At 35.4% G+C, this 14,850-nt stretch overlaps 1 protein-coding gene across 1 annotated transcript; it reads right to left on the bottom strand.

Annotated features, from left to right (window-relative positions):
* Positions 1 to 6,142: 6,142 nt before the first annotated feature.
* LOC138328031 (neuronal membrane glycoprotein M6-a-like) lies at positions 6,143 to 14,297 on the bottom strand. Its single transcript, XM_069274609.1, has 7 exons — positions 14,128 to 14,297; positions 13,434 to 13,587; positions 12,767 to 12,926; positions 11,926 to 12,091; positions 10,008 to 10,102; positions 9,366 to 9,431; positions 6,143 to 8,654 (listed from the first exon to the last, which is right to left on the bottom strand). The coding sequence occupies exons 1-7, from the start codon at positions 14,129 to 14,131 to the stop codon at positions 8,508 to 8,510; spliced, it is 792 nt and encodes a 263-aa protein (XP_069130710.1). The 5' UTR covers positions 14,132 to 14,297; the 3' UTR covers positions 6,143 to 8,507.
* Positions 14,298 to 14,850: the final 553 nt, after the last annotated feature.

The raw sequence follows: 14,850 nt of genomic DNA, 5'->3' as shown, positions 1-14,850 counted from the left end.
GCACCAGACATTCCACATACACACTAGGGAAGTGTGATAACCCTAGAGCACCAGACATACACATGCAGTAATAACACTAGCTACAGACAACACAGGCATACACTAGCCCAGTAAACCCTAGCACCAGACATACACACAGGGGCAGTGTAACACTAGCACCAGTATATACACACAGCAGTACCACATTCACTCGAGCACCAGACATACACAGGTATTATAACACTAGCACCAGACAACATACACAGGCAGTGATAAACCATAGCAGCTACAGACATACTCATGCAGTATAACACTAGCACCCAGACATACACAGGCAGTGTAACACTAGCACCAGACATACACAGGCAGTAGGTAACACACTAGCACAGACATACACAGAGCAGTATAACACTAGCAACCAGACATACACAGGCAATAAATAACCCTAACACCAGACATACACAGGCAGTATAACACTAGCACCAGACAAACACTAGTGCAGTATAACACTAGCACCAGACATACACAGGCAGTATATACACTAGCACCAGACATACACAGGCAGTATGTAAACACCTAGCACCAGACATACACAGGTGTATTATAACACTCTAGCACCAGACATACAGCAGGCCGTATAACACTAGCACCAGACATACACAGGCATAATAACACCTAGCACCAGACATACACATGCAGTATAACAATAGCACCAGACATACACAGGCAGTGTAACACTAGCACCAGACATACACAGGCAGTATAACTCTAGCAACCTAGACATACACAGCAGTATAACACTAGCACCACGACATACACGGCAGTATAACACATACACACAGGCAGCTGATAACACTAGCACCAGACATACACAGGCAGTATAACACAAAGCACACAGACATACACAGGCAGTATAAACACTAGCACCAGGACATAACACAGGCAGTAGTACACACTAAGCACCAGACATACAACAGGCATTATAAACACTACCACCAGACATGCACAGGTGTTATAACACTAGCACACCAGACATACACAGACAGTATAAAACATAGCACACAGACATACCACAGGCAGTATAACAAACTAGCACCAGACATACACAGGCAGTACAGTATACACATGCAGTATAGCACCAGACTTTACACATACAGGCTGTATAACCGACAGCACCAGACATAACACAGGCAGTATAACTATTAGCACCAGACCTACCACAGGCAGTTATACCACCCATGTAATCATCCACATACAAGAAGTATTATAACACTACCATCAGACATAATCAGGTAGCGTAACACTAGCATGCAAGACAGGGACCACCCTGGCATATAACTATTAGCACCAGACGAGGGACACAAGCAGTATTTGCTACATGAACCTAGTGAGGGACCACCCTGTAAGTCATTAACTTACAACCTATGAGAGGACCACCCTGCAATCATTAACAATGAATCTGTATACAGTGACCACCCTGTAATCATTACCATAGAACATGAGGAACCATACTGCAAATCAATACATATAGAACCGTATGTGGACCACCCTGCAAACATATATACACTAGAACCAGTATGAGGACAAGGCCTGTATCACTACTATAGAACCTGTATCAGGGACTCACCCTGTAATCATTTACTATAGAACCTGTAACGAGGGACCACCACTGTAATCATTACAATAGAACCTGTATAAGGGACCACCCTGCAATCATTACTATAGAACCTGTATGAAGGGGACCACCCCTGTAATCATTACTATAGAACCTGTATGAGGGACCACCCTGTAATCATTACTATAGAACCTGTACCGAAGGACCTACCCTGCAATCATTACAATAGAACCTGTATAAGGGACTACACCCTGTAATCATTACTATAGAAACCTGTATAACAGGGACCATCCTGTAAACATTACTATAGAACCTGTTTACAGGGACCACCCTGTAAATCATTACTATAGAACCTGTATAAGGGACCACCCTGTAATCATTACTATAGAACCTGTATGAGGAACCACCCTTGTAATTCATTACTATAGAACCTGTATGATGGACCCACCCAGTAATCATTGCTATAGAACCTGTATAAGGGACCACCCTGTAATCATTACTATAGAACCTGTACGAGGGACCACCCTGTAATCATTACTATAGAACCTGTATAAGGGACCACCCTGTAATCATTACTATAGAACCTGTATAAAGGACTACACCTGTAATCATTACTATAGAACCTGTGTGAGGTACCACCCTGTAATCATTACTATATGGAACCTGTGGTGAGGGACCACCCTGTAATCATTACTATAGAACCTGTATAGAGGGAACCACCCTGTAATCATAACTATAGAACCTGTAAGATGGACCACCCTGCAAATCATTACTATAGAACCTGTATAAGGGACCACCCTGTAATCATTACTATAGAACCTGTATAAGGGGACCACCCTGTGCAATCATTACTATAGAACCTGTATGAGGGACCACCCTGTAATCATTACTATAGAACCTGTATTGAGGGACCACCCTGTAATCATTACTATAGAACCTGTATAAGGGACCACCCTGTAATCATTACTATAGAACCTGTGTGAGGGACCACCCTGTAATCATTACTATAGAACCTGTGTGAGGGACCACCCTGTAATCATTACTATAGAACCTGTATGAGGGACCACCCTGTAATCATTACTATAGAATCTGTATGAGGGACCACCCTGCAATCATTACTATAGAACCTGTATGAGGGACCACCCAGTAACCCTGTTTGAGAATCATTACTATAGAACCTGTATGAGGGACCACCCTGTAATCATTACTATAGAACCTGTATGAGGGACCACCCTGTAATCATTACTATAGAACCTGTATGAGGGACCACCCTGTAATCATTACTATAGAACCTGTGTGAGGGACCACCCTGTAATCATTACTATAGAACCTGTGTGAGGGACCACCCTGTAATCATTACTATAGAACCTGTATGAGGGACCACCCTGTAATCATTACTATAGAACCTGTATGAGGGACCACCCTGTAATCATTACTATAGAACCTGTATGAGGGACCACCCTGTAATCATTACTATAGAACCTGTATGAGGGACCACCCTGTAATCATTACTATAGAACCTGTGTGAGGGACCACCCTGCAATCATTACTATAGAATCTGTATGAGGGACCACCCTGTAATCATTACTATAGAACCTGTATGAGGGACCACCCTGTAATCATTACTATAGAACCTGTATGAGGGACCACCCTGTAATCATTACTATAGAACCTGTATGAGGGACCACCCTGCAATCATTACTATAGAACCTGTATGAGGGACCACCCTGTAATCATTACTATAGAACCTGTGTGAGGGACCACCCTGTAATCATTACTATAGAACCTGTATGAGGGACCACCCTGTAATCATTACTATAAAACCTGTGTGAGGGACCACCCTGTAATCATTACTATAGAACCTGTGTGAGGGACCACCCTGTAATCATTACTATAGAACCTGTGTGAGGGACCACCCTGTAATCATTACTATAGAACCTGTATGAGGGACCACCCTGTAATCATTACTATAGAACCTGTATAAGGGACCACCCTGTAATCATTACTATAGAACCTGTATAAGGGACCACCCTGTAATCATTACTATAGAACCTGTATGAGGGACCACCCTGTAATCATTACTATAGAACCTGTATAAGGGACCACCCTGTAATCATTACTATTAATTATAGAACCTGTATGAGGGACCACCCTGTAATCATTACTATAGAACCTGTATGAGGGGACCACCCTGTAATCATTACTATAAAGAACCTGTATGAGGGACCACCCTGTAATCATTACTATAGAACCTGTATGAGGGACCACCCTGTAATCATTACTATAGAACCTGTATGAGGGACCACCCTGTAATCATTACTATAGAACCTGTATGAGGGACCACCCTGCAATCATTACTATAGAACCTGTATGAGGGACCACCCTGTAATCATTACTATAAAACCTGTGTGAGGGACCACCCTGTAATCATATGCTACAGAACCTGTATGAGGGACCACCCTGTAATCATTACTACAGAACCTGTGTGAGGGACCACCCTGTAATCATTACTATAGAAACCTGTATGAGGGACCACCCTGTAATCATTACTATAGAACCTGTGTGAGGGACCACCCTGTAATCATTACTATAAAACCTGTGTGAGGGACCACCCTGCAATCATTACTATAGAACCTGTATGAGGGACCACCTGCAATCATTACAATAGAACCTGTGCTAGAAACTTATAAGGGACCACCCTGTAATCATTACTATAGAACCTGTGTGAGGGACCACCCTGTAATCATTGCTACAGAACCTGTATGAGGGACCACCCTGTAATCATTACTAACAGAACCTGTGTGAGGGACCACCCTGCAATCATTCTATAAACCTGTTTGAGGGACCACCCTGCAATCATTACTACAGAACCTGTTTGAGGGACCACCCTGTAATCATTACTATAAAACCTGTGTGAGGGACCACCCTGTAATCATTACTATAGAACCTGTGTGAGGGACCACCCTGTAATCATTACTATAGAACCTGTGTGAGGGACCACCCTGTAATCATTACTATAGAACCTGTGTGAGGGACCACCCTGTAATCATTACTATAGAACCTGTTGAGGGACCACCCTGTAATCATTACTATAGAACCTGTATGAGGGACCACCCTGCAATCATTACTATAGAACCTGTATGAGGGACCACCCTGTAATCATTACTATAGAACCTGTGTGAGGGACCACCCTGATCATTCCTATAGAACCTGTGTGAGGGACCACCCTGCAATCATTACTATAGAACCTGTGTGAGGGACCACCCTGCAATCATTACTATAGAACCTGTATGAGGGACCACCCTGTAATCATTGCTATAGAACCTGTATGAGGGACCACCCTGTAATCATTACTATAGAACCTGTGTGATGGACCATCCTGCAATCATTACTATAGAACCTGTATGAGGGACCATCCTGAATTCATTACTATAGAACTTGAATAAGGGATCACCCTCAATTCGTTCCTATAAAACCTGAATTTAAATGTGCTAATTAAGACAGAAAAGAGCCTTTTATCAAGACCATTAGGCAGTACAGCAAGGCCTCATTGAATGATCTTTTTAAATTCACCAAAATAAGACCTGTCTCAGAACCTTGCAGTCATTACAGTCTGTTTTGTCTTTGCACGTTAAAGAGTTATCTGCCCTTGCAGTTAGGTATTGATTGTAATGTCATGTGTTTGCGAGTAGGCCTATAATGTCAACATTTAAAGAGAAAATAGGTTTCACTTGCAAAATAATGACGTCACAATCAACACCTTTCAGCAAGGAGAGATAACTCTGTCATATACAAAGACCAATACAGCTTGAAAGGATCAGTATAAGGACCATCAAAAGTTACTAAGTTTAGAAAAAAACTTTAGGCAATAACCCTTGATTCTGATCATCTTTCTCTGACAGATGACACTTATATCATTTAACACTGTCATTTAAAATCACCCTCTCATGATAACTGTTGTAAATACCATTCTTTTTAAACAAAAATATGTTAAAAGTTATATGTGCCATAACTGGGCGAAAATTTTGATGTGTTTTTTTCTTCAGAAATCTATTTAAAACCATAAGGATTGAAGAATTAAGCTGTGAAGATCACTTAAATGGACAGACAAACATGTATGCGTTTTACATTTGTATTAACATTAGCTATAACACCAGAATTTATGTACAGTAAAATTCTTGTTTATTTATGCCTACCATATGTTAGATGGACACATACCTGCATAAATCATTTTGCATTTACTAATAACAATGTAAAAATGTGAAGCGATATTGTAGACCACAACTTGGCTTCATAGTTTGACTGTATGTACTCATTACACTACACTGTAGATGTAAATATAATGATTTTTCTACAGTACTGCAAAAAATCATTTTCAACTTGTTAAAATTGTACCTGTAAAAATAAACCTATGCAGTGTAACTATTGTAATTTTCAAACTGTTGATAATTTTTGAAGGTGAATACCATATTAAATGCTCTTCTTGATGCATCAGTATTGCGCACATATACTTTAAAGTGAAGTTCATCAATATAACAACACAACATATTAGTTTGTCTTTTTAATTCATAAACCTATAGATTATAAAAGTTTTATCATTTTTAAAGGTAAATGTTAGGTTTAATACACAGAACAATCATATTAAGATACATGTCTACAATAGACAAATTCATCACTTTTTACAACTTACACATTTTACAACACCCAAAATGGCAATATCAAGGCAAAATCATTTAAACAAAGCCACGAAATAACAGAAACGTTTATATTTACTCTAGTACAAACTCTTGAAAGCAAAATATCAATTAGTATATTTGATTTGAAATGTTTGTTTCAAATTGTTTGACCAAGCAACTCATTTTGTTAGTGATAATCTATTTTTATTTCAGAGATAGCCTCCAAGCATTGCATAATGATTCAATATTTCATAGTTTTTATCAAATAATAAAACTTATCTATTGCAGAAAATTTAAGGATAATTAAAAAATGTACTGTGAAAGGGAGAACATCTTGTAAACATTGCATACAGAAATCAGAAACAAAAAAGAAAAGTCTCTTCTTATTGAAAATGAAAAGTCAATAATTTTGGGGAAAAAAGGTGATAAAACATCAGAATAGTCCTCGAATCATTAGTAATTATACTGACCTAAAAGCAACACCTTACATCCATCATCAACTACAGCAGCGGACAACAAAAAACTGACCAGCACTTTGTGGTATATGCTACAGGATCCTGATATGTTCAGTATAAATGGAAATATCTATCAATACAAGGAGACAATCTAACACCAATAAAAAATTCATAATGTATCAGCAATGTTTACAAATCATTCGAAAATCCATTGCTCTGCATGTATATATTCACAGGGACCTGGCACGAAAATTTTTAACCAACAGTATACATATAAATGTATACTATTAGTTAAAAATACTAGAAAATTTATCTAAACATAAAAATGAAAAATGTTATTGTTCTTTATTTAATTATAGTCTTATTTATTTGGTTGTACAATTGTACACTACATTGTATATATCTTTTCCTGCAAGGCTTTTATAGGATTCAACTGATTTCTAATCCTGCTATCAGAAGATCAGACAATAATATATTCTAATATAAAATGTCACAAATCCACATATTCTCTACAAAAAACATTTACATGTACTATGGACCAGCAGTAATCTCTGGACATCAATAGACAGGAAAATCTTACACTGTGGATACAATTCCACAGTCTGGAAGTCTGGAACAGGTGTTCGAGTTATGGATTTTCCACTGTATATAAATATATATATAGTATTTTATTTGTCATTATTCAGCTCAATAACATATACATTATGGACAGTCAGTTATTTTTCCTATAACAATGAGCAGTATAAAAATGACCATGTGTAGAACTTTAGTCTTGACAATGTGTGTGCGTAGATAACAATGATTGTCTAAACATAAAATGTTGTATTAAAATCTATAGGTGGAATGGTTAGGCAGCTACCAGTAGCAAAGTTATTAATAGCTTAATTGAGCCTGAAAATATACCTCCACATTTTTTTTTGAGAAGTCATGCTGCCATGGATACTTTTTTGTTGACCAGAGTTAAATAAATTGTCACATGACTATGTTGAAATGCATGACATTTTGTGAAAAATGACAATATTTAGTATTAGCAAAAAATGTAAGGTTTAATAGTGAAAAAGTTGTTTAATTTAGTCAAACGTGTCTAAGTGACCACCTGCTTAGGGTGTCAAGTGACAAATCTCCAGCCAATTTGACCTGTGTATATAGACCCTGTGGTCATAAGGACCACTTGCCCTTTGTCCCTTTGGTGATCTTTATAGACAGGTTTGACTGTACATGAATATGGTGAAAGAAAATGATTTCCATAAAGATTAGATCAACATTGTAAAGTTTAATATAAAAATACATGCTGCACAAAAAAATCCACATGGGGTCAATATGAAATATAACTACACATGAAACATCTTGCAAGAGCCCCGCAGTTCAACCTGTAGTTCAACCCAGCCCAATCTGTTACTACATATAGGAACTAAACTATATATTCTCTCATACAGACAACTAGCCATTGTATATAATTCTCTGTTGCTAATCTGTCACTAAGTGACCAATGAGTCCATCAAATCAGAAATAAAGGAATCATCTGTGATCTTTTATGATCTGGACATAACTGTAATCACAATCTTTAGTCTTCAATTAAAAACCAAACGAAGGGAGGTAACTCTTTGAACATTTGAATTATGTATGTATTATATAAAATATGATAATATGTGTCTTTATTAAAATTACATTCCATCAAAATGGCATTAAAATTACTTAGATAATGAAAATGAATATGCGCATTTACAATGAGATGGCTAATGAAGGCTATATTTAGTAACGAGTTGGACCAGGGGTTAACTGTCACCGCGAGCTACTGTCTTTGTCTAAGTAACCGCGACTATTGTGTAGGTCTAATTCCTCCATATCTACAGCATCCCTGTACTCTGTTAACTCTTTGGAGATCTTGATTCGTGTGTAATTGGCTCCTATTGCTATCATGAAGTGTACCTGAAACAAAAAGAGGATATAAATATTTTACACACATGCAGTTATATTATAGGCAGTAGAACAACAATATTACACTAAAAACAAAAGAACATACATAATTACACTATAGACAAAAGTACAAACAAAATGACTTTAAAGACAAAATTACACTAAAGACAAAAGTACATACGCGTATTTGGTTATTGAGTGCAATAAATCAAGCTGAGAAATATGTATAAAGGCTGTCAAAATATTCATTTAGCAATAAATCCAAATTTATCGTGCGCTCATTTAGCCTGTGCCGGGCATAGCGTAACGTTTTATTTATCGGATTCAGCTTACCTTTACAGTACTTTGTATATATTTTTATGTGTATTTTATCTGATTTTATGTCTCTGTTTATAAGTCTATGGTATAAGAAGTCATGTACTTTGATTTGTTTGTTTGTATTGGTAATTTTATCGCAATAAAATTAGAACGAATAATCATACCCTGCCATGCATCGACCTCATCACAATGCTATAATTGTATAGTGTTTGATTAAACAGGGTATACTTAGGGGAATATTAAGGGGTATTCAATGAATAGCTGTTCTAGCTATTAGGGTTTTTGTTACATGAAATATACCGGGACATGGTCAAGACCATGCAAACAATTCAAATTGAACGGGGGTTATTCGAGGATTATGGTTTGGAGTTAAATGGGTTATATTGTGTATTTTGTTACACCCACCATTCCAAGGACAATGAGGACAGCTCCAGCACAAGCCACACAGAACAGTGGTCCAGCTTCTGCTATCTGTAGAAACAGCAACAAATAACATTTAATAGGGATTCTTTAAGTCAGGTCATCTATCATATATTTAATTGGAGACAAGAAAAGCTGTATAAAATACTTATTACTAACATGTAAGGTTTTAAAGGGCATTTTCAATAGATGTTTACAAATGTTTGTCAGAATCTGCAATATCGATACAGTATTGAAAAATCTGAAAAAATAAATTTATAGAATTAAAATTCATTTCTTGAAAATCTATCATCAAATTATTCTAACTGAAAGTAATATATATCGTTTAAAAGAAAACATGTTTTCTTTCATGATTAGAATTACATCGTCAAATCTAGACATAAATAAATTGCATTTGTGATCATATACTTAATCTAGAAGCTTTGAGTCTTTTAATTGCTATAATGGCCATTAAAAAGAATTGTGAGTGTTAAGGCCCATTGAAATTCTGATTGTCAAAACTCTGAGAAAGATTTCTTTTATGAACAGTTACACAGTTGTAGAGGATTTTGCATATTAACATGGACGGTTTTCCAGAAGAAAATATTTTATATAACAGTATAATAATTAATTGTAACTAATGAGTACCTTGTCACACATGAGTCTAAGGTCAGTATGTGCACACAGCTGTTCTCGGCCTGGTACACCAATACCTATAGCCGCTGTAGAGTTTCTGTAGATACCTGTTACAATAAAAAAAATAGTAATATTTGAATACTTGGAGACTGTATTTATTACAACAAGGAGCCACAAATTAAAGCATGGTATTATCCCCCACGCCTGCAGTTGGTATAAAAACCCAAATACATCAACATCAAGGTCAAAGTTACAATTATCTAAGTATTTTATGTAAGTATTGTAAAACTGCAAATAAATAACAGCAGGTAACAAAAAGGAACAGTAACCTGATATATACAAAAAGTTTCATAAAACTGTGTTGAACGGTTTTCGAGTTATAGCCTGGACACAAAGGAAACAGTTATTTGGTAATTTTGACTAAGTTTCCATGGTAATGGAAAAACTTCAAAAAATGGAAGGTCCGCAATAGCAAAAGGCACAACTAGGGCACTTGGCACAGCAAGTTTGAAGGAGCTTCATTGAGTTAAAGCCCGGAAAACAGTCTTAGATGGACAGACGGACGGAGCCCAAAACAATATCCCCCGCAAACGCTTTTCTCAAGGGATAATAAATACCAAGAAACAATTTTTTGTAAAGAGGAGATTTATCATTTGAATACTCAGATACTGTATCTATTCTTGTATAAACGCTCAGGGTGTTATTTTTTTAAAATAGGGGGCCTAATAGAATACAATATTCTGAAGCCTAAGATTATTAGGTATCAAGTTTAAAATACAATATATTACATTCTCTATTAATTTAAACTTTTAACTTGGATTAAATACTTTTACAAGATGAATATGTGACATTTCCAAAAAGTGTTTTGTGATCTGAAAAAAAGGAAAAATACTGAGAATATTTATCAGAGACAGGATGCATGTTTATAAGAATAAATAAAGCATTCCAAGGAAAATTTAAGTTTTAATCATAAACATGAAAAAGATTGAGTTCTCAATTGTGTATGTTCAAAATGATTTTGCCCTTTCTTTTTAAACAATTCATAATTTTATCTATATATGCTCTACTAAAAGGGGTAAATTAAGGTTACAGCCATATACACCCACAGAGTACATGTGACTACAACCCTTATAGCAGTTTCTGCATATATATTCAACATCAACTCAAGTGCTATTACATATATATATATCTATTTATTTATATTTAAGTTTTAAAATAATTCTGTATTCCAGACATCTACCATCACAGCCTATACTATAAGTTTCTGTTAACCTCACAATTGTACTTTTAACAAATAAACTTTAAGTTATATGTGCTGTAATTTTTATACTCATGAATCATGATAAGCTTTTAATATGTTATTTATCACCAAAAGTTACTTACATTTTGAAAATTACAGTACTTTCTATGCATTGGTTTTAATTTTACAATACAAATAAGAGCAGAAAACGATTTTTAGCAGTACTGCAAAAAATCATATGTACATCTGTAGTGAAGCAAAACGAGAACATCTGTAGTGAAGCAAAACGAGAACCTATGGTCAGACCATGAAGACAAATTGCGGTCTACAATTCCATTTGAAATTTTTTACACAGTTATTAGTAATTGTAAAGTGATTTCTGCAGGAAAGTTTCCTTCTAAACATACATAAGGCATAAAAAACAACAATTTCACAGTACATAATTTCTGTGTTGTAACTAATAATTATAAGGCATCTGGAGCCATTTGAATGATTTCACTGCTTAATACATCAAACCTTATGGTTTTCAAGAGATGAATGAAGAAAAATTTACATGCCAAAATCTTTGCCCGGTTACGGCACATATAACTTTAAGGCCTCTAACAGATTTTTTTTTCTAAATGAATATTATCAAATAAAATCGAAAATATTTGACAAAAAACTAAATGTTTCTCTGTCTAACTAACTTACCAAATCTAGTGAGACTGAAGCATTCGACTGTGACAGTACCAACAGCTTTGTTGTAAACCTTTTCGTAACAGTAGGAGTTGATCATAATGTAGCCAACGATCGGTACAACAGAAACTCCAACGATACCTAACCAGGCAAGGTTCATCAGGTAGGTCATGATCAGGAACTGTAGGGGAAGAATTAACATACAGAGTACCTTCACCTAATATTCTCTTACTATTTCGTTATTATAAGTTATCTGCTGTTGTGAGCAGGTAAACCTTGTCATTGATGCAACACAATAATCTGTATACAAAGTTTATCATTTGTTTTAGTACCAAAACCACAATGATCAATAACAGGACAGTCAAACCTGTTTATAAAGGCTACCCAGGGACAGAGGAAACATTGTCTTATATAGCCATGTGGCCTTTATAAATTGGTCATTTGAGACCGTAAGAAAGTTATCCTATTAAACAGGTGATCTTTATACAGAGGTGGTCGCTAAGAAGGTTTGTCTGTACTAGTATATATGTCCTTACACTTAGAATGACAATTAAGTTTCAGTGAAATTCTCAGTCATCAGTGTCACTGTTCATGCATAATTGAGTTTAGGATTAAAATAACCAAATTAAATCATCAAAGCTTTAAGTATGACTACTTTCCCTGCTGGGTCAATAATTATTACTGTTGGTAGACTAAATCACACAGGTAATTACAAAAGGATTTGCTATATTCAACAACAAATCATTTTGGAGAAAAAGTCAATGCCAATTTATAATGCACTCGCGGTCTTTCTGTCAAAGTTAACATAACATAATGGAAATTTTGACCAGACTTTTTATTTAACATTTAAACTTACAAATGCAGCAGAAACCCGTCCTCCCATGATACACTTTGCTCCGGAGTAAACATTTTTTCGTGTTGCACCGGTTGACAGATAGCCAAAGCCTAGCAGGATGATGGCAAATACTCCCATTATGACAGCAACGATCACAAACACTATTTTTATCACTTCCAACCTACAAGAAAGCATTTAGGTAATAAATTAAATGTTATCCCATCTTATTTATACATTAAGGGGTAGTGAAGGGATCAGGATTGCTGATGCAGTATTATAAGGACTATAGCTTTATGTGTAAATTAATTTTGCACCTCAATTAATTTTGTATTCATACACATTTTAACATACTTGGTTAATTCAAGTCATTGGTTTAGTCACTTAAATCTGTAGTCCGATCCATGTACATCTGTCAAATGCACAGACGTAATATAGAACTGATAATGATATATTATTTTCATCTCAGCTGATCATTTTGCCAGAGCTTCAAAATCAAGGTAGAGTTATATAATTACAATAGAACTATGAAATTGAAACTTATTACTTTTAAAATATAACATTATAATTAACTTTGAAATATATTTCATACATTTGTTCTGTACTTGATGTGTGATTCCAATCAAAATATTGAAATATAAATTTAGCTATTAAATCAAAGATATTTCGGTTAAAATTCATAAATACAAACCATGGAACATTGAACTGGAAGAGCTCTTCAAGGATATTGGTGATGATGAGAGTTAGGGCTCGATACAGAGTTCCACAGAACACTCCCACTCCCGTGAATGTGATCATTGTAGCTATCAACGATGCAAATGGCACATTCCCTATTCTTTCACACCCTGTCAACAATCAATTAAATATAACTAATTAATTAAAACAAAACATTACAATTTTATATTGAAAAAAAAAAATTTGTTGTGTCTTTATTATATAACTTCACATGCAACTCTTAAGGTGCAAGTAACCATCATGTATCAAATACTTTTATTTACATTTTATTTTCCAAAATTTGAGCAAAATGTAGGCATAACATGATAATAATTAAAAAAGAAAGGGAGACCACTCTTTTAAAATGTGAATATAAATAATTTTATCTATTAGAGACTATTACACATTATAAATTCGATATACATCAACATTTACATATTTTTTCAGATGTATCAATCGCCAACAACAATATGTATACACATACTTAAATGAAAATACTATAGCGCCCGTTCAAATACAAAGCGCTTATTATACAGTAAATGGTTTGTTTACAGAAAACGGTTGTTCACCTTTCGTATGGTTTTACCTGTGTAATAAATGGATCAGTTATTTCATAAATATGGGGTGATCATATGCTTTGGAAAACTTATATTTGTATAAAAAATACTCACCCATTTTTTTCAGGTGTGGCTTGCCCGGACAGGTAATTAATTAGGAATTTTACCTATTCCAGGTAGCACTGATTCATATCTGTTTGTATTTCCTGTTTGCAGATGGCGCCACCGTCGGGTATGGACAGGTGTGCCGGATCATCGAGACGCTTATTTTATTAATATAACAAAAGATACGGATTATGCAGCTCTAAAATGGGACAAAATTGCAACATGATTTAATTAATAATATGAATGAATTTATCACAAAATTAAGCTTAAATTACAGACCCACATGTTAATTTACAAACATTGTAGTCAAACACGAAATTTTAAATAAAATTCAAATAATGTAATGAAAACAACAGCAAATGCAAAAAATACCACAGGGATCTGAGAATTAGTTACAGATTATATAATCATGGACCCACCAGAGTGCCCTAAGACCATTTTTAGACGTATTAGAGCTTTTTAGGGGTAACTTGCTCGATGTCGTGGGTTTTCTCCGGGAACTCCGGTTTCCTCCCACACTTATTATATAAGATCCCTTGCGCGTACATCCAGGCCATCGAGAGTAATTTTCATAAGTTGTATAACTTTTTTCGTAATCGATGTAACATAAATAAAGTATATGTTTTTATAATTCATATTAATTCACTCATCCAGTACTCAAAGTTATTAAAAAAAAACTCCCATCTACAGATCCGGACATTACAGGGATTGTCCTTAAATGTTGTAAATTAA

The sequence above is a fragment of the Argopecten irradians genome, chromosome 7, assembly GCF_041381155.1.
Source record: "Argopecten irradians isolate NY chromosome 7, Ai_NY, whole genome shotgun sequence".
Classification (NCBI taxonomy): domain Eukaryota; kingdom Metazoa; phylum Mollusca; class Bivalvia; order Pectinida; family Pectinidae; genus Argopecten; species Argopecten irradians.
This window is presented reverse-complemented; position numbering and strand designations above follow the sequence as displayed.